General features: G+C 39.0%; 1 protein-coding gene across 6 annotated transcripts in view; it reads right to left on the bottom strand.

Annotated features, from left to right (window-relative positions):
• Nucleotides 1-22182, bottom strand: part of OSBPL9 (oxysterol binding protein like 9) — a 191071-nt gene extending 168889 nt beyond the window's left edge. For 5 of the 6 annotated variants that reach the window (XM_042951287.1, XM_042951291.1, XM_042951288.1 and 2 more), the window contains exon 1: nucleotides 22061-22182. In XM_042951287.1, the coding sequence (XP_042807221.1) occupies nucleotides 22061-22171 (111 nt within the window). In that variant the 5' untranslated portion in view covers nucleotides 22172-22182. The remainder of the gene's footprint in view (nucleotides 1-22060) is intronic. The other variant, XM_042951293.1, reaches the window with a different exon arrangement.
• Nucleotides 22183-27264: the final 5082 nt, after the last annotated feature.

Here is a 27264-nt window from a genome sequence, read left to right as displayed (position 1 = left end):
GTAATAGGAAGGACAATCTTTGCTTATCCTTGGCATTTCAACAAGAATGATCTAAGTCCCTATCTTACATCTTAGATGTAAAAAGATTCAGTACTTTTTAATGATTAATCAATGTAGTTAGCATTTTAGAATGATCTTTGCAGAAAGTTTACTTCATTGTGATAATGATATTATTTGTTACCTGTCAGCAGACTAGTGATAACTTGGGTTTATCATCATTTTTAAGTATCACTGCAAATGCAATTCAATATCCTCTGAAAGAAAGAACATTCTATGTGGAGTGAGAAAACTTTATCACGCACATAAATTGTGTGATTTCGTAAGTCTCAATTTCTTCATATTAACTACTTCACACATTCCTTAAATATTTACTGGATACTCACTAAATGCCAGCTACTGCTCTAGATGTTAGATATAAAATACTGAAGATAAGTTTCTCATGGAGTTTACATTCCAGAGGAGAGAAAAAGACAACAAACAAGGAAAAATAATCTCCACAGCTAACAATAAATGCCATGAAAAAATAAACCAAGATCATTGTGATGGTAGCTGGGAGTGAGGTCTACTTTAGGTGGGCTGTTATGGAAAGGCTTCTCTGAGCAGTGACACTGAATTAAGACCTGTATAACAAGAAGGAATCCACCATGCCACAGACCTGGAGTGATAACAGACTGAGAAGCCAGAAAACCTATGCAAAGGTGCTGAGGCAGGAACAAGTTTGAGGTGCTCTAGGAACAGAAAAAAATAGCTGGAGTGGCTAGAGAGTGGTGAGCAAAGGGAGTAATGTAGAAAAAGAAATGGAAGCTGATAACCAAGCTCATATAAGTCATAATAAAGAGTTTGGATTTTTTCCTAAAGTTACTAGAGAATTTTAAGCAGGGAAGTAACATGATCTTTTTCTTTTCTTTTTTTTTTTTTAACACTTGGACTGCTGATAGAAATGGATTTTAGAAAGTAAAAATGGAAACAAAGAGAATAGTTATGAGGTTTTTGCAACAGATCAAGTGAGACATAATGATGATGGTTTATATGCTAACATGGTAGCAAGAAAAAAATGAGAGATGTTGTGAGGCCTAATGAGGTGATATCCTTGACCATATTAGAAAATACTTAGAACAAGATTAATAGCTAATATAGGCTTGTGACAAATTGTATTTTCCAATAATAGCCAGTAATATTTCTCATCCCACAAGCTCTTCTAAAGTGCCACTTCCTCGGGTACCTGGGTGGTTCAGTCGGTTAAGTGACCAACTTTGGCTCCAGTTATGATCTCATGGTTCTTGGGTTCGAGCCCCGCATCAGGCTCTGTGCTGAACACTTGCTCAGAGCCTGGAGCCTGCTGCAGATTCTGTGTCTCCTACCTCTGCCCCTCCCCCGCTTGTGCTCTGTCTCACTCTGTCTCTCAAAAATAAATAAATGTAAAAATTTTTTTTTTTTAATAAATAAAATGGCACTTCCTCATTAAGAAGTAGAGTCTTACTTGTTGGTGGGTCTTCATAAACTGCCTTAACTAAGTAAGCTGATTATTACCCAACTGAGCAAAACCATGGGAGATAATGCAGATTATTATACCTTCCCTTCAGCATGAAACAGCATAGGACTCTTAATCTCCCAAAGTCAGATAACTGACATCTCATTATCTCAGTAAGTAAGTAAAAATGAAGGAAAAATTACACCCTTTGTTCATTTTGCTACTTGAAGAAATGCAATACTAAACTATATACAAAAATTTTACTAAAATGTAAGTTGTAGAATATCATGTATAAAATGATCTAATTATGTAAAATATACATACATGTATATTTAAGCATGAACTGTTTTTAGGAAAAGTTACTCTTCAAAACACAGAGGAATTTCAGATGGAACTTTTCTTCCTTCTATTGTATATACTTTTCCATACTGTTTCAATTTTTTTTTTTTAAGTGTCATCTCTTATTTTTAGAATAATAAAACTGTTGTTTTAAAGCTTTAAAAAAAAGAGGAATTAGGGGCACCTGCGTGGCTCAGTCGGTTAAGCGTCCGACTTCAGCTCAGGTCATGATCTCACAGTTCAGGAGTTCGAGCCCCACATCCGGCTCTGTGCTGAAAGCTCTGAGCCTGGAGCCTGTTTCAGATTCTGTGTCTCCCTCTCTCTCTCTCTGCCCCTCCGTGGCTCACACTATCTCTCTCTTGAAAAAAGAAAGAGAAAGAAAGAAAGAAATTATGTTGCCAAACTCTGCAGAGACAGTGCTATTAAAATTAAATGTGAAGGGAGAAGTAGGCAGAATCCATACTTCCCATGTCTCTCAAAGAAGTGTAGAAGCCAAAGGACTTTGAACACCAGAGCCTGGGAGGAAAAGAGACTGAATCTACTAGGAAGAAAATGGGAAAGCTGGAAAAAAAGATAGATGGGTAACTGTGAACTGAGGGAGATTAAAACCAAAAAAAAAGGCTGTGTGGGCACAGGGGGAGGGACCCCCCCCCCCCCTTCTGCAGAGAGACAAAGGGAAGAGAAAGAGCAGCTAGGGAAATGCAGGAAAGTGCAGGACCATATCTAGACAGGAGAAAGACCTCAGACTGAGACTGAGAGGGATCCAATCTCTAACTGTGGGGCTTTCTTCGGACTGGGGCTGGCTCCCTGTTTGCGCACCTGGGGAGGAGGGGAGCCAGCCCTGGGTGTGGTGGTAGGTCAGAGGCTCAGTCCTCAGTTGGAGAAAGTGGTTCCCTCCCTGGAGGGCTGAGCGATAGTACAGAACCTGCCTGCATCCGCCACCCCCCGGGGCGCAGTGGCTAGGCAGAGGGCACGGTCTGCAGGAGAAAAAGGCAGCCGTCTCTCTGGAGTGCTGTGGGAGAAGACAAAGCCTGCCTGCGTCCACCATCCCTGGGGCTCGGGCCGGGGAGGACGGCGGCTTTCAGGCTGAAGTAGGAGAAGGCTGTCCTCCCTGAAGTGCGGAGGCACAGACAAAGCCAGCCGGGACCACATATCGGGCCGCACAGAGAGGCGCTTCCCCAGTGCCAGAGTGCACGGAGCGGGACTTTGAATCCTAGCCAAGCACAGGGTCAGGGGAGTTGGAGCAAGAAGGACCGCCCTGTCTGCACCCACGGCACAGTGAGGACAACTCAAACTGAGTCCACCGGCACGGCTCTCCGTGGAGAAGAGACTGGGGGATCACCATTTCCCCACCACCACCAAGATGGGGCCTCAGGGATCACTCCAGGGGCCCATAGTGGAGGTGGGTCCAGATAAAGCCAAACCAGGCCCCTCTGCACTGGGTAACTGCATATCCACCCGAGCAGCACAGACCCTGCAGACATCTACTACCGACAAGTGATACAGCATTGCCTGGATTAACTCTAGGTCAATTCTGGATATTTAGATATACTCTGCCCGCCCCCCCCCCCCCCCCCCCCCCCCCCGGTTCTCCCCATTATCTCTTCCCTCTCCTAGGCTGGTTACTCTGGTTATTGGTCTATCTAAACAAACATATTTAATCCATTGTCTTGATAAATGTTCTACGCCTCCTTCTTTACACTCCTTTCTCTCTCTCTGAAATAATCAAGCTATATAGTTTCTCAGTCTGGGTAACTTTGATCTTCGTTTAGTTTTCCCAGCCTCCTTCTTTATTCTCCTTTCTCTCTCTCTGGATTGAGCCATTTAGTCTCTGCCTAATCAAAGTTTATTTTTTCTCCCCCCTCCCCCACCGTCATTTCTTTCTTTGTATGTGCTCTTCCATCAGCACCGCCTCCACCCTCTTCTTTACTTGTAGTCTGTGTTTTTGGGTTTTTGTTTTTAGTCTTTAGGTTTTTGTTTATTTGTCTGTTTGTGTTATTGGCTTGTACGTTAGTATGTTTTTGTCTCCTGTTTGTCTATTTGTTTTCCTTTACAGGGCTACTCCAAGGAACAAATCAGAGCACATCTGGTGGAGGGTCCGAAATATTACTATGAGTAGGGTAATAAAATAACCAAAGTCACAACAACAGAGAGCAAGTAACAACCCCCAAAAAACACCTCCTGAAGGGCCAGGCTCTGGACAATGTATGACCCTCCTTTAATATAGCAATGCTCACAGGTGCAGAGCACACAACAAGCTTTTAAAACAGATAAGGGACAGAAAACTAGCCAAAATGATGAACCGGAAGAATTCTCCTCAAAAGGTATTCCAGGAAGTAGCAACAGCTAACAAATTGATCAAAACCAATTTAAGCAATATAACATAACAAGAATTTAGAATAATAGTCATAAAATTAATCGCTGGTCTTGAAAAAAGCATAGAGGACAGCAGAGAATCTATTGCTACAGAGATCAAGGGACTAAAAACTAGTCATGATGAATTAAAAAATGCTATAAATGTGGTGCAAAATAAAACGGAGGCAGCTACACCACGGATTGAAGAGGCAGAGGAGAGAATAGGTGAATAAGAGGATAAAGTTATGGAAAAAGAGGAAGCTGAGAGAAAGAGATAAAAAAATCCAGGAGTACAAGGGGAGAATTAAAGAACTAAGTGATGCAATCAAACGGAACAATATCTGTATCACAGGAATTCCAGAAGAAGAAGAGAGAGAAAAAGGGGCAGAAGCTGTACTTGAACAAATCATAGCTGAGAACTTCCCTGATCTGGGGAAGGAAACAGGCATTGAAATCCAAGAAGCACAGAGAACTCCCTTCAGACGTAACTTGAATCGATCTTTGACACGACATATCATAGTGAAACTGGCAAAATACAAGGATGAAGAGAGAATTCTGAAAGCAGCTAGGGATAAATGAGCCTTAACATACAAAGGTAGACACATAAGGGTAGCAGCAGACCTATCTACTGAAACTTGGCAGACCAGAAAGGAATGGCTGGAAATCTTCAATGTGATGAACAAAAAAAAATATGCAGCCAAGAATCCTTTACCCAGCAAGTCTGTCATTCAGAATAGAAAGTGAGATAAAGGTTTTTCCAAACAAACAAAAACTGAAGGAATTCATCACCCCTAAACCAGCCCTACAAGAGATCCTAAGGGGGACTCTGAGTGAAATTTTGCAAGGACCACAAAGTACCAGAGACACCACTACAAGCATGAAACCTACAGATATCACAATGACTCTAAACACATATCTTTCCATGATAGCACTGAATGTAAATGGACTAAGTGCTCAACCGAAAGACAAGGGTATCAGAATGGATAAAAAAACAAGACCCATCTACTTACTGTCTACAAGAGACTCATTTTAGACCTGAGGAGGACACCTTCAGATTGAAAGTGAGGGGATAGTGAAGTATCTACCATGCTACTGGAAGTCAAAAGAAAGCTGGGGTAGCCATACTTATATCAGACAAACTAGACTTTACATTAAAGGCTGTAACATGAGATGAAGAAGGGCATTATATAATAATTATAGGGTCTATCCATCAGGAAGAGCTAACAATTATAAATGTCTATGCACCAAATTCGGAAGCTCCCAAATATATAAAACACTTAATCACAAACGTAAGCAACCTTATGGATAAGAATGTGGTAATTGCAGAAGACTTTAAAACTCCACTTAAAGCAATGGATAGAACATTTAGACAGAGAATAAACAAAGAAACAAGGGCCCTGAATGATATATTGGATCAGATGAACTTGACAGATATATTTAGAACTCTGCATCCCAAAGCAACAGAATATACTTTCTTCTCGAGTGCACATGGAACATTCTCCAAGATAGATCACATATTGGGCCACAAAACAGCCCCTAATAAGTATAAAAGAACTGAGATCATACCATGCACACTTTCAGACCACAACACTATGAAACTTGAAATTAACCACAGGAAAAAGTCCGGAAAACCTCCAAAAGCATGGAGGTTAAAGAACACTCTACTAAAGAATGAGTGGGTCAACCAGGCAATTAGAGAAGAAATTAAAAAATATATGGAAACAAATGCAAATGAAAATACAATAATCCAAACACTTTGGGATGCAGCGAAGGCAGTCCTGAGAGGAATATACATTGTAATCCAGGCCTGTCTCAAGAAACAAGAAAAATCCCAAATACAAAATCTAACAGCACACCTAAAGGAAATAGAAGCAGAACAGCAAAGACACCCCAAACCCAGCAGAAGAGAAATAATAAACATCAGAGCAGAAATAAATAATATAGAAGAATCTAAAAAAACAGTAGAGCAGATCAATGAAACCAAGAGTTCGTTTTTTGAAAAAATAAACAAAATTGATAAACCTCTAGCCAGGCTTCTCAAAAAGAAAAGGGAGATGATCCAAATAGATAAAATCACAAATGAAAATGGAATTATTACAACCAATCCCTCAGAAATACAAGCAATTATCAGGGAATACTATGAAAAATTATATGCCAACAACCTGGACAACCTGGAAGAAATGGACAAATTCCTAAACACCCACACACTTCCAAAACTCAAACAGGAAGAAATAGAAAACTTGAACAGACCCATAACCAGCAAAGAAATTGAATCAATTATCAAAAATCTCCCAACAAATAAGAGTCCAGGACCAGATGGCTTCCCTGGGGAATTCTACCAGACATTTAAAGCAGAGATAATACCTATCCTTCTCAAGCTGTTCCAAAAAATAGAAAGGGAAGGAAAATTTCCAGACTCATCCTATGAAGCCAGAATTACTTTGATTCCTAAACCAGACAGAGACCCAGCAAAAAAAAAAAAAAAAAAAAAAGAGAGAGAAATACAAGTCAATATCCCTGATGAATATGGATGCAAAAATTCTCAATAAGATACTAGCAAATCGAATTCAACAGCATATAAAAAGAACTATTCACCATGATCAAGTGGGACTCATTCTGGGGCTTCAGGGCTGGTTCAACATTCACAAATCAATCAATGTGATACATCACATTAATAAAAGAAAAGGTAAGAACCATATGATCCTGTCAATCGATACAGAAAAAGCATCTGACAATATTCAGCATCCTTTCTTAATAAAAACCCTCGAGAAAGTCGGGATAGGAGGAACATACTTAAACATCATAAAAGCCATTTATGAAAAGCCCACAGCTAACATCATCCTCAATGGGGAAAAACTGAGATCTTTCCCCCTGAGATCAGGAACATGACAGGGATGTCCACTCTCACCGCTGTTGTTTAACATAGTGTTGGAAGTTCTAGCATCAGCAATCAGACAACCAAAGGAAATTAAAGACATCAAAATTGGCAAAGATGAAGTCAAGCTTTCACTTTTTGCAGATGACATGATACTATACATGGAAAACCCGACAGACTCCACCAAAAGTCTGCTAGAACTGATACATGAATTCAGCAAACTCGCAGGATACAAAATTAATGTACAGAAATCAGTTGCATTCTTATACGCTAATAATGAAGCAACAGAAAGACAAATAAACTGATCCCATTCACAATTGCACCAAGAATCATAAAATACCTAGGAATAAACCTAACCAAAGATGTAAAAGATCTGTATGCTGAAAACTATAGAAAGCTTATAAAAGAAACTGACGAAGATACAAAGAAATGGAAAAATATTCTGTGCTTGTGGACTGGAAGAATACTGTTAAAATGTCAATATTACCCAAAGCTATCTACACATTCAATGCAATCCCAATCAAAATTGCACCAGCATTCTTCTCGAAGCTAGAACAAGCAATCCTGAAATTTGTATAGAACCACAAAAGACCCCAAATAGCTAAAGTAATATTGAAGAAAACCAAAGCAGGAGGCATCACAATCCCAGACTTTAGCCTCTACTACAAAGCTGTAATCATCAAGACAGCATGGTATTGGCACAAACACAGACACATAGACCAATGGAATAGAATAGAGACCCCAGAATTGGACCCACAAAAGTATGGCCAACTCATCTTTGACAAAGCAGGAAAGAATATCCAATGGGAAAAAGACAGTCTCTTTAATAAATGGTGTTGAGAGAACCGGACAGCAACATGCAGAAGAATGAAACTAGACCACTTTCCTACACCATTCACAAAGATAAACTCAAAATGGAAGAAGGACCTGCATGTGAGACAGGAAACCATCAAAACCCTAGAGGAGAAAGCAGGAAAAAACCTCTCTGACCTCAGCCACAGCAATTTCTTACTTGACACATCCCCAAAGGCAAGGAAATTAAAACCAAAAATGAACTATTGGGACCTAATCAAGATAAAAAGCTTCTGCACTGCAAAGGAAACAATCAACAAAAGTAAAAGGCAACCGATGGAATGGGAAAAGATATTTGCAAATGACATACTGGATAAAGGGCTAGTATCCAAAATCTATAAAGAACTCACCAGACTCCACACCCAAAAAAACAAATAATCCAGTGAAGAAATGGGCAGAAGATATGAATAGACACTTCTCTAAAGAAGACATCTAGATGGCCAACAGGTACATGAAAACATGCTCAACGTCACTCCTCATCAGGGAAATACAAATCACAACCACACTGAGATACCACCTCACTCTAGTCAGAGTGGCTAAAATGAATAAATCAGGAGACTATAGATGCTGGAGAGGATGTGGAGAAATGGGAACCCTCTTGCACTGTTGGTGGGAATGCAAACTGGTGTGGCTGCTCTGGAAAACAGTGTGGAGGTTCCTCAAAAAATTAAAATAGATCTACCCTATGACCCAGCAATAGCACTGCTAGGAATTTACCCAAGGGATACAGGAGTACTGATGCATAGGGGCACTTGTACCCCAATGTTTATAGCAGCACTCTCAACAATAGCCAAATAATGGAAAGAGCCTAAATGCTCATCAACTGACGAATGGATAAAGAAATTGTGGTTTACATACACAATGGAATACTACTTGGCAATGAAAAAGAGTGAAACCTGGCCATTTGTAGCAATGTGGATGGAACTGGAGAGTGTTATGCTAAGTGAAATAAGTTAGGCAGAGAAAGACAGATACCATATGTTTTCATTCATATGTGGATCCTAAGAAACTCAACAGAAGACCAGGGGGAGGAAGGAGGGGAAAAAAAAGTTACAGAGAGGGAAGGAGGTAAAAAACCATAAGAGACTTTTAAATACTGAGAACAAACTGAAGGTTGATGGGGGTGGGAGGGAGGGGAAAGTGGGTGATGGGCATTGAAGAGGGCACCTGTTGGGATGAGCACTGGGTGTTGTGTGGAAACCAATTTGACAATAAATTTTATATAAAAAATGTCAATGTTATCATATAATAAAATCACGTGATTTATAATTTTTCATTTGTTAATGAATTATATTAAAAATTTCTTGACGATTAAAAAAAAATTAATTATGAAGAAGTACCTATTGGGTTTAGCAACAAAGCTATGGAGTTTTGCTAGCTTTGCTAGGAGCAAAGCTCCTGGAGACCTTTGCTAGGACTTTCAGTAAAATCTGGAGGTAAAGACTGCTGCAGAGTAAATATAAGATGGATAAAGAGATACAACGTAGAAACTTTCCACAGGTTTGAGAGGTTAGGATGTATTTCCAGGGAGACACAGCATTAGAAGAGACATTTTTCTACTTGAGAGAAATATGACCATGTCAATTTGTTAATAAAAAAGTCAGTAGGTCCTAAAGTTCAGATGGAAATTTCAAGAACCCAAAACAGACAAAACAATCTTAAAAAAAAAAAAAAAAGCTGAAAGTCATACTTCTCAATTTCAAAACTTATTACAAAGCTATAAATAACAATTGAGAGTCACCTGGGTGGTTCAGTTAACTAAGTATCCAACTCTTGATTTCAACTCAGATCATGATCTCACAGTTTGTGGGTTCAAGCCCCGAGTCGGTCTCCATGCTGACAATGTGGAGCCTACTTGGGATTCTCTCTCTCTTCCTCTCTCTCTGCCCCTCCTCCGTTCATGGGTGCATACCCTCTCTCTCAAAAAAAATAAGTAAACTTTTTAAAATTTAAAAAAACCCCAAAGCTATAATAATTGAAACAGTGTGACACCGATATAAGGACAGACATAAAGATAAATGGAGTAGAACTGTGAGTTCAGAAATAAAACTGCATGCTTATGGTCAATTGATTTTCAACACGGTGACAAGAAAAAAAAAGTCTTTTCAATAATTGATGTTATTATAACTGGATATCCATACACAAAAGAATAAAAAAATTAAAAAGAATATAAAATCTAAGAAAAAGAATAGGACCCTTAGCTGACACCACATACAAAAATTAATTCAAAATGAATCAAAGACCTAAACATAAGAGCTTAAACTATGAAACTCTTAGAAGAACACAGGTATAAACCTTTGTGACCTTAGATCAAGCAACGGGTTTGGTTTTTTGGGGTTTTTTTTAGGTAGGCTCTGCACCCAACGTGGGGCTTGAACTCAACCCTGAGATCGAGAGTTGTGCTCTACCATCGGAGCAAGCCAGGCACCTCTAAGCAATGGTTTCTTGTCACCAAAAGCACAAGCAACAAAAGTTAAAGTTAAATTAGACATAATCAAATTTAAAAATTTTTGTGCTTCAGAGAATGCCATCAAGAAAAAAAAAAGGAGAAAATATTTGTAAATCATGTATGTAATAAGGGACTTGTATCTAGAATACATTAAAAAAAAAGTCTTACAACTTAATAAAAAAGACAAGTAACACAATCTAAAAATTAGCAAAGGATCTGAATAGATATTCCTCTAGAAAAGATATACAAATGGTCAATAAGCATATGAAAAGATGTTCAACATCAATAGCCATCAGAGAAACACAAATGAAAACCTTAATAATATACTACTTTACACCCACTTAGGATGGCTATAACCGAAATGATAGATAATGACAATATTGGCAAGGATATAGAGAAATTGGAACCCTTATACCTCTGGTGGGAATGTAAAATGGTGTCGCTGCTTTAAAAAACAGACTGTCGGGGCGCCTGGGTGGCTCAGTCGGTTAAGCGTCCGACTTCAGCTCAGGTCACGATCTCGCGGTCCGTGAGTTTGAGCCCCGTGTCGGGCTCTGGGCTGATGGCTCAGAGCCTGGAGCCTGTTTCAGATTCTGTGTCTCCCTCTCTCTGACCCTCCCCTGTTCATGCTCTGTCTCCCTCTGTCTCAAAAATAAATAAACATTAAAAAAAAAAAAATTTAAAAAACAGACTGTCAATTCCTCATAAGGTTAAACATAGAGTCATCATATGGCCTAGCAATTCCACTCTTAGATATCTAAGAGAAATGAAAACATATGTCCACACCAAAACTTATGTACACAAATGTTCATAGTAGCATTAATCACAGTAGCCAAAAAAAAGTGGAAACAACTCAAATATCTATTAACTGATGAATGGATAAATACAATTGTGTAATACTCATACAACAGACTATTCAGCAGTAAAAAGTACTGATATGTGCTATAATATAGATGAATCTTGAAAACTAAATGAAAGAAGCCATGTTAGAATTATTTAAGGAATAGTTTTATAATAGGAGTCTAGTAAAGGAAATGTACAAAATAGGCAAATCTATAGAGACCAAAAGTAGATTAGTGGTTGCCTATGCTGGGGTGAAATACTGGTACGAATATAATGGAAACAGTGTTTATTTGGGGAGTGATGAAAATTTTCTAAAATTGACTGTGGAAATGGTTACACAATTCTATGAATATATTAAAAACCATTTACCTGTATCCTTCAAATAGATGGTATGTGAGTTACTACCCCAGTAAAACTGTCAACACACACACACACACACACACACACACACACACACACACCAAACAGAACAAAAAGCAACAGGCAACCCAAAGATTTACTCAAAATGTCCACATGAAATTGTTACAACACAGATTTTTTTATGTTTTTAACATTTATTTATTTTTGAGAGAGAGAGAGCACATGGGAGAGAATGCATGGGGGAGGGACAGAGAAAGAGGGAGACACAGAATCTGAAGCAGGATCCAGGCTCTGTGCTGTCAGCACAGAGCCAGATACAGACAGGGCTTGAACTCGCACCTTGAGATCATGACCTGAGCCGAAGTTGAATGCTTAACCCACTGAGCCACCCAGGCACCCCAACAACAAAGATGTTTAATTGTCATATTGCAAAATAAATATTCTTAAAAATAAACCACAAAAGCAGCCCTGGGTGGCTTCAGTGGCTTACATGTCTGACTCTTGATTTTGGCTCAGGTCACGCATAATCTCATGATTCATGAGATTGAGGCCACTCAATCTCAATACACAAGCACTGTATTGACAGCACAGAGACTGCTTGGGATTCTCTCTCTCTCTCTCTCTCTCTCTCTCTCTCTCTCTTTCTCTCTCTCTCCCTCTCCCTCTGCTAGTACTCACTCTCTCTCAAATAAATAAATAAACTGGAGCGCCTGGGTAGCTCAGTCAGTTAAGCACCCGACTTTGGCTCAGGTCATGATCTCCCTGTTGGTGGGTTTGGGCCCTACATTGGGCTCTGAGCTGTCAGCACAGAGCCTGGAGCCTGCTTTGGATTCAGTGTCTCCCTCTCTATCTGCCCCTCCCCACTCTCACTCTCTCAAAAAATGAATAAACATTAAAAAAAATGTAAATTAAAAAATAAATAAATAAACTTAGAAAAAGAAAAAAGAGAAATCACAAAAGTCCATACATAAAAAGGAAGTTGAAGTTACATGAGAGAAAGGGAGTAGAGAAAAAGCAGATGAAGGAGAAAATCTACAGACTGAGGTCCTATGAAAATTTGTGAGCAGATTGAAATCAGAACACCCAAGGATTACCTCTTCCACTCAGATGGGGACAGATGCAGGCAAGGGTTTGCAGGAAAGCAGGTATAGTAACAAGGTAGTTACATGTGTACACGATGTTGAAAGTATTCCCACTAAATGTATTCCATTGTCTCGGAAGCATGGGACCTTCTCTGAATAATGGAGGAAAGAGAAGGGTTGAGAGAATGTAGAGACATCTGGCAGAGTGACAAAGCAAATATTCACCCAATATTTTATCCACCCGCCTGTGCTATAGCAGTAATGCTAAAATAAAATGCAAGAAATGAAATGAGTAGACAATCTTAGCATGAAGGCTTAATGTGAACAAAACTCCAGGAAACAAAATCAACTTTCATAATAATCTTAACATTGTCATGTGAATGGGAAATTAAAAAAATTATGAATACCTCAAAACACTTCCCTTGAATATAATTCCATTCGTATGATTCCATGTACCTTGTAAACTTAACTTTTGCAAAAAAAAAAAAAAAAAGTAAATTCCCTTTTTTTAAGGAACTAGTCTATGAAGAGAATCCTTCATGATAAAGTGAGAAGGAAAATAAATAAGTGGACTGGCCATTTGTTTGCCTTTCTCTATAAGAAATAAAAGGAATTAAATTATTAATCTAAATCACTTGTGTACTGTTCTACCTTTGATTGGAATTATGTAATTATTTGAAAATCTAACCCTATCACAATTGCCACATACAGGAGTGGCATGTTTGAGAACAACTCTATTTTCTGTCCTTCCACAAATTATTACCATCAACAAAACTGCTTACAACAGAAGCAAGAGCTGACTGCTTGTCTGATGGAACAAACTAAGCACAAGATCCACACATTTCTACAGGCTCTAGATAATTAAACAAAAGCCACTGTTGTTGATACAAGGCTTTACATAAAGCATGAAAACGTACATATTTGCTATTAGTACAATCTGCAAAATTTACAAGGTTGTGTAAAAAACAATTCCAAAACAGCCTTCTGAATCTCATCTCTAAGCCAAGTTTTAAGGGCCCTGGACATTACATTCACTACAACAACAATGTGCCACAGTGTAAGGCTTGAAGATTACAATGCTCAGTACTGCCATTGAAGAGTTTACAAACTTGTACAGATAAAGAATGTACTCTAGATACGACTAGCTAATGATAACAAATGTGAAATGATTAAATCCCCAAAGAATTAAATGAGCAAGTTTCAAGGATATTAAAACAGGGAAAAAAATCAAGGCTGAGTAGAGTATTCAAGAAAGCAAAAGATATAAAATTTCCATATACTTCTTCACACTGATACCACTTACCATTTTATGAGCTTTCTTTGTTTTCTTTTCAGGACATTTAGATTAAATCCAATTTTTGTTCTGTTCCTTTTATTTATTTTACTATTGTTTTAAGTTTATCTCTTTTGAGAGAGAGAGAGCCAGCAGGATAGGGGCAGAGAGAGAATCCCAAGCAGGTTCTGTACTGTCAGTACAGACTTTGACATGGGGCTAGAACCCATGAACCGTGAGATCATGACCCGAGCTGAAACCAACAGTCAGACATTTAACCACTGAGCCACCCAGGCGCCCCTTGTTCCTTTTACAATTCAAAAGCTACTTTATTAGTTTTGGATTTCTAATACATACCATTTAAGCTTAATAAAAACTGTCAAGAACAGTTTATTTAGAAAAGTATAAATTCACTTTTGTTTGATGGGAGTGGTGCTGGTATCTTCCTAGGAGAATCTGACACTACCTCTTCTACATCTTTGCAGGAAAAACACATATTCTTAAGCTTTTCAAAATTTTGATCATCCTCCAAAACAATGCTAAGGACTGCCGAATAACACTTGAATGTGTTTCAACTACCAGTGGTTCTGAAATGCAATATCATTATGAGTCTCTTCCAGGCAGCAAGTAATAGCAAAGAACACATGATTTTTCTAATGATTCTTTTTGCAAATAATACCTTGGGTGGCTCTGGTAACTTACTAATTCATTGTTTCTAACTTTCTCTCCAAAATGTTATAAAAACAATGCAAATCAAGAAAGAGAGTTAAACATTTTGGGGTAATGATGAAACAAATTATATTTTATACTCCCAACTAGTTTCTCAAACAATCTGATTAACCTTCAATGTGTCTCTAGCTATTCCTTTTTCCAGGTCCCAAGGCCACTGATCTAAAGCTTTACTATACTTCTTAAGTCCTCACTGTACCCTCATTTTTAATATGGACCTTGATTCCTGTCTCTACAACATTTAAGCCAACCCCTATCGTAGAAGCCCTCCCCCTGAATTCCATATTCCTCTCTGCCTCTTTCAAAATGAAGTATCTTGAGTAACGTGCACTCACTTTTTCTACTTCTTATACCTTATTTACTCTTTAAACCACTCCAATCGGCCTTCCTTCCACAACTACCACCCCACAGAAACTGCTCTCACTAAGGGCATCTGTATGTCCAAATTGATCAATTCAATGGATATTTTTAGACTTCACCTATTCAATCCTCTCAACCACATTTAAGCCAACTCACGATTCCCACTTTGACTGCCAGTGTTCTGGTTTTTCTTGTATCTCTAGCTGTCCCTTGTCACTTTCCTATTACAGTTTTTTTTTTTTTTTCTCTGCCAATCCCTTGAATGTGATTGTGACTTAAAAATCTGTCCACAGGGGCACCTGGGTGGTTCAGTCGGGTAAGCAGCCGACTTTGGCTCAGGTCATGATCTCACGGTTTGTGGGTTCAAGCTCCGCGTCAGGCTCTGTGCTGACAGCTCAGAGCTTGGAGCCTGCTTCAGATTCTGTGTCTCCCTCTCTCTCTGCCCCCACCCCCCACTTGCATTCTGTCTCTCTCTCTCTCTCTCAAAAATAAACATTAAAAAATAATTTTTTTAAATCTGGCCACAAATTCTTTGACACTCGTTTCTAAAGGTAGAGCCTAATTGCCCTCCCCATGCCTGTAATTCCCATCCCATGAGTGTGAGCTAAACTGTAGGATTCATTTCTAATGAATAAAATAAGGCAGAATTCTCAGACTAAGACATAAAAGGCACTGAAGTTCCTTGTTGCTTTTACTTTGATCATTCCCTCTGAGTGAAACCATAAACCCTGTCATGATGACACTAGTCTAGTCTGGAGAGGCTAACTGGTGATGAACTGAGGCCACCTTCTAACAGCCAGTAAGGACTGAGGCCTTCTGCCAACTGATGTGAGAGTGAGTCATCCTGGAAGCAGATCCTCCAGCTCCCATCAAGCCATTCACAGGACTACAATCCCAGCCAACGTCTTGACTGCAACTTCTTGAGACCCTGAGCCAGAGCCACACAGCTAAGTCACTCCCAAAGTACTGGGCCACAGAAACTATGATAATATTTGTTAGTTTAAATTACTAAGTTCTGGGGTAATTTGTTACAAAGCAATAGAGAACTAATCCAATGGTGTCTCTCAGCATCCTATTTAATTATTCTCACTCACTCTCTCAATTCTCCATGTATAAAGCTAATATAGATCTGTAATCCAGATTTTTTCCTAAATTCCATACTATTGGACATCTTTATGTCAATTTCAACATGCCCTAAAGCAATCTTTCCCCGAACCTGTTTGTCTTCCCTATCATCATTCATCTATGTGAAACCAAAAACTTGGATTTCATCAGACAACTCCTGCAATTTTGTTCACATCCAATCACTAAGTCCTGTCAATATGACCCAATTATTTCTCTGTAATGACAGTATTCTTTAAAAAATACAAATTTCATCTATACCTACTGATCAATTTTGTTTATTTATATTTGAGAGAGAAAGAGAAAGAGACAGAGCACGAGCTGGGGAGGGGCAGAGAGATGGAGACAGAATCTGAAGTAGGCTCCAAGCTGTGAGCTGTCAGCACAGAGTCCAACGCGGGGCTCCAACTCATGAGCAGTGAGATCATGACCTGGGCAGAAGTCAGATGCTTAACCGACTGAGCCACCCAGGCACCCCCCCACTGATCAATTTTAAAATCATAAAGACAATCAGACATCATGTGCCACTTGATATAATATGTTCCACCTATGAAGAATTCTCACCCAAAAGAAAAAAAAATGGATCTGATTAAGCTTCTAGCTCTAATTATCAGTTTATACAGTTCCTGTATTACAGGAAATACAGACAACAAAGGAACATGTTTAAACATACCACAGAACATTGCAGTGAAATCCAGAATGTAGAAAACTCTACAGAATAAATGATCTGGTTTCTTCAACAAATAAGTGGCAAAGAAAAAAAAGAGGGAAGGAGGACCTATAAACTAAAAGAGAGATGCAATTTTATGTGTGGATCTTATTCAGAATCCTGACTCAAACCTACTAGTGAGGGAGAGATGCTTGAGACAACCAAGGAAATTGAATATGACTGGATATCTGATATTAGTAAATTATTATTTTGGCTTTTTTTTAAATTTTTTTTTAATGTTTATTTATTTTTGAGACAGAGAGAGACACAGCATGAGCAGGGAAGGGGCAGAGAGAGAGGGAGACACGGAATGTGAAGCAGGCTCCAGGCTCTGAGCTGTCAGCACAGAGCCCGACGCGGGGCTCGAACTCACCAACTGTGAGATCGTGACCTGAGCCGAAGTCGGACACTTAACCGACTGAGCCACCCAGGCGCCCCTATTTTGGCTTTTTTAATGTTTATTTATTTTGAAAGAGAATGGCGGAGGGGCAGAGAGAGAGGGAGAAAGAGAGAATCCCAAGCAGGCTCCACACTTGTCAGTGCAGAGCCCAACTCGGGGCTCAAACTCACAAACCGTGAGGTCATGACCTGAGATGAAAGAAAGGCTTAACCAACTGAGCCACCCAGGCACATGTTAGTATTATTCAGTTTTAATAATGCTATTGTGATAACATTTTTTTCAAAGAGAGAGACCTTAACTTTTAGTAGTACATCTAAAATATTCACAAATGAAATGACATACAGTCTATCTGGGATCTACTTTAAAATAATCCAAGGGGGGGTGGGGGCGCCTGGGGTGGCTCAGTTGGTTGCATGGTTGATTCTTCATTTCAGCTCAGATTATGATCCCAGGGTTGTGGGAGCATGAAGCCTGCTTAAGATTCTCTCTCCCTCTGCCCCTCTCCCCACTCGTAAGCTCTCTCTCTCTCTAAAATATTAAATAAAAATAAAATAAAATAATCCAATTGGGAAGAAAGGGTGGTGGAAATATTAACAAAACTAAATTGGCCATATGTTGATAACTGTACATGCTGGATGACAGGAATCCATTTTACTATCATCTTTTATGTATTTTTTATTTTTTTTAACATTTATTTTTGAGAGACAGAGAGAGACAGAGCACAAGAGGGTGAGGTGCAGAGAGAGAAGGAGACACAGAATCTGAAGCAGGCTCCAGGCTCTGAGCTGTCAGTGCAGAGCACGACGTGGGGCTCAAATCCATGAACCGTGAGATCATGACCTGAGCTGAAGCCAGATGCTTAACCGACTGAGCCACCCAGGTGCCCCTATAATAAAAGTTTTTCTGTAATAAAAAGTGCTCACAACACTTAAATGACTTTCCACTGCCCTGGGGGTAAAGTTCAAAATCCTTAGCATGGTTTACCATGAAGGCTAAGAAAGCATTTCATTATCTAGCCCCTGCCTCCCTCTCCAGCTCATGTCACTGCTGTCCATCTCACAGACCAAACTCTAGAACTCTCAAACTCCTTACTCTTGTCTGCTCCAAAAACATTTATTCCATCTCAAGCAGTTCTCTCTCTCTGCTCACATGGCTAGCCTCTACTCATTCAGGTCACAGCAAACCTTTTCTAACCCTTCAAGACTGAGTCAAGCAACCTACCTATATAGCCCCCAAACATCCTATGTCCCCTATCATAGATCTTACTTGCTGTATCCCCCAGTAGATTCTAGGTATCATGAAACCATGGATTATTTCCATTTTATTTACTATTTTAACGCCTCTGCCTAGCATACTGCCTGGCACACAGTAGGTTCTCAATAAACATATCATAAATTTACAAAAGACATGACTTTCACTTTCTAACCTTCCAACTCCTCACTTATCTATAACTCCCTCAATTTTTCTTCCTTTCTCAGCTTCTTTTGTGATCATGATTCACATAAATTGTTGGCTGTTCACAGTGTTCCCAAATTTATACCTTAGCCCTTTCTGGGTATCTCATCCAATAAAAATACATAATAATAATTTATATGCTATAATTTTACAGATCTCCATCTCCAGGCCTGATCTATGGCTCCAAATGCCTTCTGCACTCAATCTCCTGTTATCTCCCTTACACATCTTTACACTAGAGCTGCTCAGAAATTCTCAGTGTCTTCTTAATGCACCTTTATGTTCTCAAGTTTCCCATTTTGTGCATATTTCCCCTTGCCTGAAATGCCCTTCTTCTTTTCTTCCTTTATCCTGTAAATCTCAGCTCAAATGTCTCCCTCACCTTTTCTAGGCAATGTTCCCACAGCACTCTATTCTTATTGCCATTGTAGAATTTATCATATTGTTTTGAAATTTATCATATTTTTTTGAAATTATGTTTAGGTGTCTGCTGCTGGATTGTAAGTTTCTAGGTAGAAAGACTCTCTCACCTTCTGTATCTCCATCATATACAATACAATCCCTATTAATTGCTTACTGAATGAACTACATTATATTGTTTCTAATAATTAAGATACTGAACTAGAGCTGAAAGGACTGCCTAAATCTACTTTCCTAGAAGAGATAATCAGTTTCTCTGTTCCTGTATTGGACAGAGCAACACTGCATGAAGTTCTTCTTCAAAAACAGAAAATTCACAGATTATGAAAATAAAAGAAAGGTAAAGTAAAAAGACCATCCATTCCCAGAGAACAATAGGTCTAGGTCTAGGTCTAGACCCAGGCCCAGAGAAAAAGATTCAGACTGAGGTGAAGTTTAGGTAAATCTATTCAGTCCATGGCAATCCCAGTGACTCTAACCCAACACTGAGATTATCCCAATAATCAATTTTCAGTACAGGACAACTCTAAACCAATGCCAATCTACTTTAGTTCAGGGTTTTCATGGCCACCCTGGAACAGATCTCCAACCATAGAGCCGGACCAGAGCCTAAATGATTCTGGAAACAAGGAACAGAGTGACTTGCTATTTATCACTCTGCTTAAAAGGCTATGTAACTGATTCAGATACTCTTCCTGGAAGATGCAGCTCCAAGTTATCAGCCACATGCACTAAACTGTACCTTCTAATCCTCCCAAATCCTAATGTACTAAAACAATGTCCAAGTGTATAGAAGTCATTGACAACATTCAATGTGTCTCCTACTTAGTCTTTAAGTGATTACCTATCCTCTTCCCATCTTTGCTGGACCTCCTCTAATTTGGGATTAGGTATCATTTTATTTTCACAAGATCATTTTACTTTATACTTCTCTGCTGTTTCTCTACAAGCAAATGTTTTAACACCAAAGAACTAGAAAAGGGGGGGGGGGGAAGCCTTCTAAAATATCTATTAGTAAGAAATATGATACCTCCTTCAGCTGGCAATGATGATGTTTTATAGAGTGTGGTCTCAGAAGGGAGAAATTAAGTGGCAGGCAGGGGAGTATATGGAAAAAAAGAAAAGTGTGTTTAGCCAGTAAGGCAAGGATCTATCAAGGTATTCAAAAACTAAAAGGGCAGGGAGGCAGTAAAGGATACATTAAAGGAAGAAAAACAGGAAGAAGGAAGGTTCTGTCTGGGCTAAGAGTTCCTAAGAACCCTAGCTAGGGCTCCAGTACAGGCCTAGAATTTAGAATTTAGGATTTGTAGAGTTAACTTAATTCCATAGTGCCGCTTATTGAAATTACCTTGAATAGGCTAGAAAGGTCCATGGGATTTTCTGATTATCACATCTACTGAAACCCAACATTACTTTAGATGCATCTAAGCCATGGGATTTCATTATCCCAGAATTTTCAGTATAATGTTCAGTTGCCTCACTTTCATGGCTACCTAAAGATAATCTTGAATGATGGGTTTAAATCTCATTCAGGTTTGGTCTTTTCCTCCCATTAAAAAAGTATATAGAGCAAGGAAGTTGATAGTTAAAGGATGCTGAAAGTTATTTTTTTTTTTTTACTTCTGCAGACTTGCCTTTAGTAACTTACAGCTTGCACTTTTCTCCTCCCTGAGGTGAAAGTGAAGTGCAGTGAAAATAGTCAGAAAGCCAAGAAATTTGTAATCCTGATTACACCACTTACTGCTAGCTTTGTGATCTAGCAAATAACTTAAAAGCCTGGAGCCTCAGATTCCAAAACTGTAAAATACCTACCTTGCATAGTTACTGTAAAATGAATTATAGGAATCACTAAACTAGAATATAAGCTCCAGAGGGGGGGGAAAAATGGTGAATATCCACGTGTGTGCACACACACCTAGTCCAAAGCAGTAATAATTAATATATAGTGGGAGTTCAATAAATATTTTTAAATGAAAAATAAATACTAATGTCCCCACTTCTCACATTAACCCTTCCTCTATAATGATATTTTTTCTTTTATTATTTTCTGAAGATTTCAAAGGATTCTATTTTGTCCTTTTAAGTGGTTTCCTCCCTTTCATTGGCTATTATTAACTATACACCATTCAAAGACAGTAACTTTGGAAGTAATTTCTCTAATACCACCCACCTTCCGTTTCTAATGCTGTAGGTGTAGAAGGGATAGACAGATTCGTGGCAATTCGTGCACTTGCCCATGGGCACTGATCCGCGTTTAACGACAGTGAAGCCCTGAACTCAGCCCTCCCCAGAGCACAACTTTCAGGACACACCGCACTAGCCATTCTCTTCGTTAACAAGAGGCTCCTGTGTTGGAAGTCCTTGGCTTCAAAAGTTAAGGTGTCGGTTAGGCTCGCCTCTCGCAGAAGAGTGCATCCCATGAAAGAAACACTCAATTTGGGCAGACAGGAGGGATTTCGGCTTCGGGTTGCGGGAGAGCCAGTTACCTTAGGACCTGGCTAAGCTTGTCTGACCGCTGCTCCGAGAAGGCAGAGCTCTCTAATCCCTGGAAGGAAGCTAAGGGGCGCGGCCGTCTACAGGCCCTGGAGGGGCCAATGTCAAGTTCATGACAATGTGGGGAGAACCTCGTGGACTGCGCGACCTGACACTTTAAATCATGGCTACGATCACCCTCACTCATCTATATCTGCGCTGGATCCCACCACAGATTAATACCAGACCCTAAAAAAGGAACGCGGCTCGCCCCTAACCCATAAATCAGACAGCCACTGCCAGCTTATTGGCTGCGCCAGCATCTTCTTCACCCTCATTGGCTATCCTGGACGTAAAACCTTCCCCCACGAGGGAACCCTCTCGTACGGCGGCACCCCCAGTTTAGCAACCTTTACCCGGCTACCAAAAAGCCCGTCCCCCCTCAGAGATAGAGACCGCCGAGGCACTCGGAGCTTTGCCCCCCGAGGTCTCACCGTGTAATAGGAGAGCAGCCCTGCATTGTAGTCCAGCACAAACCAACGGTACTGCCAGCCCTTCATCACGTTAGTCCATTTACTCAGCGGCCCTTCCATGATGGACGCCATCTTGGGAGCCGCCAATGACAACAAACGGCCTGACGTCACTCGCCTATAAGGAATTCACCATGCGGGGGCGGGGCCGCCGCGGGAAGGGGAGGGACCAGGCGGGGCCGGGGCGGGGCCAGCTGGTGTTTCTCGTCGTAAACTGCCCACCCACACCCCCAGCTATCAACTTCAAACAAGCTTTTTTGGGGCGCCTATTGTGTGCAGGACTCGGTGCCAGGGATGTGAGAAGTATAAGCCTGAATACCGCTAAGACTGTTTGTTGACATAAATAATTTTATTACCCATTATGATATCTTACACGTCCCAAGGATTTCACATCTGATATTCATTTATACATTAATTTCACAAATCCATTCATTTAAGAAATATTTGCTGTTTTGTGCTAGATACTCTTTTAGGCTTTGAGGATTCAACAGAGACTTCATGAGGGGTAGAGGTGAACAGGCAATAAAGTAAATAGTAAATTATGTAGTATATTAAACACTGGTAAGTGCTATAGAGAAAAATTAAGCAAGGAAAGAGGCAGAGAGTTAGGAGATGCAATTTTAAATTCTCAAATAGAGAAGGCTTAAATGAGAAGGTAACTTTTGAGCAAAGACCTAAAGAATGTGGAGGAAGGCTGGGGGAAGAGCCTTCCCAGGGAAGGAATAACAAGTGCAAACACCACTAGCTTGGCGTGTTGAAGGAACAGCAAGTTCACTGTGAGTGGAACAGTGAGCTAAGAAGAAAGTAGTAGGAGACAAGGTCAGAAAAGTAAGGGTAGATCACTTAGAGCCTATAAAGACAATGAATATATTGTCCTGCTATATTAGGCACTGTTCGGGGTCCTGGGAATGCAACAGTGAAGGAGCCAAACAAGTTCCTTGCTTTCTAAAAGCTTAAAATCAGTGATGAAAAGCAAATATTAACTAAGCAAGTAAACAAGAAAAATATCTAATGCTGATTTAGGAAAAAAAAAAAAAAAGACATCTTGCAGAGAATTTAAATTGACGTAACAGGAATCCAGTGGGTGGCTCCTTTATATTTGGGGTAGGGGATCCAGACATGCCATTTAAATTGAGTTGTGAAGGTTAAGAGCCAGCCATGAAAATATGAGAGAAAGAACTAAAAAGGGAGCTGAGAAGTAGGGCATTAGCTAGAATTAGTTATGAGGTCAAGGGAGAGGTTTTCTTTGTCTTTTATTTTTTTCATTTTTCTGAACTTACAAAGTATCTTTATTCAGGTACTGTGTTTATGAATCCCTTCTCTTTGCTGAAAACACAAACTCTAGGAAAAAGAATATCACTGAGGGAGCTAAACAGAGAACCTATTTGCTAGCTAAACAAAATTGGGTGCAAATCTAGACTAAATTAATCATGCTTGATCTCTTTGTTATCTTTTTTCCCATTTTATTGAGATGTAACTGATATAACATTGTGTAAGTTTAAGGTGTACAACATAATTATTTACATATATATACATGATTATATACATAACTATTATATATATCTTGAAATGATTACTATACTATGTTTAGTTAATATCTGTCACTTCACCACACAATTTTTTTCTTGTGATGCAAACTTTTAAGATCTATTCTCTTAGTAACTTTCAAATAACTATAGTCACCATGCTGTACATTACATCCACAGAACTTATTTATCCTATAACTGGAAGTTTTAACATTTGATTGCCTTTTAATTTGACATAGTCTCACTTGTTTGTTTTTGCTTTTGTTGCTTATGCTGTAGGTATCATATACAAAAATCATTACCAAGACCAATGTCAAGAAATTTTCTTCTAGGAGTTTTATGGTTTCAGGTCTTACAATTAAGTCTTTAATTAATTTTGGGTTAATTTTTGTGAGGGGTCTAATTTCATTATTTTGCATGTGAATATCCAATTTTCCCAACACCATTTATTGAAGAGACTATCTTTTCTCCAGTGAGTATTCTAGGCTCCTCTGTCAAATATTAGTTGACTGTACAACATGGGTGGACCTAAAGGGTATAATTCTTAGTGAAATAAGTCAGTTAGGGAAACACAAATACCATATGATTTCACTCATATGTGGAATTTAAGAAATAAAACAAACAAAGAAAAAAAGAGATGACAACAACAACAAACTGGTGGTAGCTAGAGGGGAGATGGGTGGAAGGACAGGTGAAATAGATAAAGGGGATTAAGAATACACTTATTTTGATAAGCACTGAGAAATGTATAGAACTGTTGAATCATTATATTGTATATCTGAAACTAATATAACACTCTGTTAATTATGCTCAATAAAAAATAAAATAAAGGGGCAACTCCAATGGGCATTCTCCAGATTAAAAAATGCATGTGTGTTAGTTGACTATATATGTACATGCATTGGGTTATTTCTGAGCTTTCGATTCTGTTTCTTTGGTCTATATATCTGTTTTTATGCCAGTATCATAATGTTTTGATTACCATAGCTTTGTAATATAGTTTGAAATTAAGAAATGTGATATCTCCAGCTTTGTTCTTCTTTCTCAAGATTGCTTTGGCTATTCAGGGTCTTTTGTAGTTCCAAACAAATTTTAAGATTTTTTTCTATCTGTAGAAAATGCCATTGGAATCTTGACAGGGATTGCATTGAATCCACAGTTTATTTTGGATAGTATGAACATTTTAACAACATTAATTCTTCCAATCCATGAACACAAGACATCTTTCCATTTATTTGTGTATTCTTCAATTTCTTACATTAATGTCTTATAGTTTTCAGTGTATGATCTTTCACCTCCTTGGTTAGATTTATTCTTAAGTATTTTATTGCTTTTGGTGCTATTGTAAGTGGGATTGTCTTCTTTATTTCCTTTTCAAATAATTCAGTGTTAGCATGTAGAAATGGTACTGATTTTTGTATGTTGATTTTGTATCCTGCAACTTTACTGAATTCATGGATTAGATCTCAGATTTCTTAGTGAAATCTTTAGAATTTTCTATATGTAAAATCATGTGATCTGCAAACAGAAACAATTTGACTTCTTCCTTTCTAATCTGGATACATTTTATTTCTTTTTCTTACCTGGTTGCTCTGTCTAAATAAGGTGAATAGGAGTGGTGAGAATGGGTACTCTTGTTTTGTTCCTGATCTTAGAGTGAAAGCTTTCAACCTTTCCCCAATGAAATATGGATTTGTTATATATGGCCTTTATTCTGTTGAGGTACACTCCTTCTATATCCAATTTGTTGAGGGTTTCTATCTTGAATGAATGTTGAACTTTGTCAGATGCTTTTTCTGTACCTATTGAGATGACCATATAATTTTTATCTTTCACTCTATTAATGTGATGGGTCACATTTTTTGATTTGTATATGTTGAACCATCTTTGCATCCCAGAGGTGAATCTCACTTGATTGTGGCATATGGTTCTTTTAATGTGCTGTTGAATTTGATTTGCTAGCATTTTGTTGAAAATTCTTACAACTATATTAATGAGGAATATTGGCCTGTAGTTTTCTTGCAACATCCTTGTCTGTATCAGGACAATGCTGGCCTCATAAAATTAGTTTGGAAGGTGCCTTCTTCTTCAATTTTTTGGAAGAGTTTGAGAAGATTGGAATCAATTCTTCCTAGAATGTTGGGTGAAACTCACCAGTGAAACCAGGAGCAGGGATACTTCATCCATAATAACGAGAGAGAACAGAGACTATGAATTCAAATACTATGGTTTGATAGTTTGATGGTAGAGAGGTGAATGAGTTTTTATCTGCTTTTAGTTACGAAAAGGCTCAAAACAGTGGTTAAGAATGTACAATCTGGTGCCACAGTACCTGAATTTGAGTCCTCAGACCCATCACCTAGTAGCCATATGGCCTTAGGCAAGTTTTCTAACTTCTCTGTGCTTCAGTTTCTCCATCTTTAATATGTGAAAAATAATAGTAGGTTGTTTGGGGGATTAAATGAGCTCATAAATGGAAAGAGCTTAAAACAATACCTGGTAAAGGGGCACCTGGGTGGCTCAGTTGGTTAAGCATCCGACTTTGGCTCAGGTCATGATCTCATGGTTTGTGGGTTCAAGCCCTGCATCGGGCTCTCTGCTGACAGCTCAGAGCCTGGACCCTGCTTCAGATTCTGTGTCTTCCTCTCTCTTTGCCCCTCCCCTGCTCATGCTCTCTCTGTCTGTCTCTCTCTCTCTCAAAAATAAATAAACTTAAAAAAAGGAAATATTTATTTAAAAAAAATACCTGGTAGATACTAAGCACTCAATGAATACTACTTCTTAGAATTTTTTTCCAAAGAAACATGGCACAAAAGTGGAGGGAAAAGTTTGAAAGAGTCATTTTAGAGAATAAGAAAGCGATAAAAGTGGAATAGGATTGCTTGGGCAGTATTGCATGCCCATTTAGGGTTCATGGTCACAAATTTAAAATGAAACCAGTCAACAGACCAGATACTGGCTTTTCTTCAGCAATATCAGGATGTTCAGGAGTAAGCTCAGAGTGTATAGAGAACTAGATTAACCAAGCAAGCTGGATAAAGGGAGAGAAGGACAATTAAGTTCACAATGATACCCAAAGGTGTGATTATAATTTTGGACTATGAAACCCAGTTTGGGTAAGAAAGGAAGTGAGAACAAGAGGGGAAAGAATAATGGCTTGCGAATCTTATTAAGGTGAAGGAAGAGCTGGAGTGGGAGTATATGACCTTGAAGGGTAAGAAGTGGTCATGAAAACTTCAGGTGGACACCTGAAGTCAAGATTTTGGAAGGAAAACAGTTACTGATGAGGGCAAAGACTGAGGTATGAAGACAGGCATGGACAATTAAGGTCAGGGAGAGGAGCACATTGTGGATGTGGAAGTCCAGGAATGGAGAAGCAAAAGAGTTGTAAAGTGCTGTCCAAGGATATGTTGAGGTCATCCAGAATAATGACAGGACAGGTGTAAAAGAAGAAAGCTAGGAGCTAAAATCACCACCGAATTGGGGCTAATGCCCAGGGGGTAGGTAGATGACAACAAGAAAGCAGAAAAGCAGGTGGTAAAGTGGAATGGAAAGGACTTAAAGAAGCTAAGGTTTATGAAGGAGAAGGGGTAGTTCCCCCCCCCCCCTTTAGTTTAGAGGCAGCAAAGAGGAGCATTTAGT

Source organism: Panthera leo, chromosome C1 (assembly GCF_018350215.1).
Source record: "Panthera leo isolate Ple1 chromosome C1, P.leo_Ple1_pat1.1, whole genome shotgun sequence".
In the NCBI taxonomy this organism is placed as follows: Eukaryota; Metazoa; Chordata; class Mammalia; order Carnivora; family Felidae; genus Panthera; species Panthera leo.
This window is presented reverse-complemented; position numbering and strand designations above follow the sequence as displayed.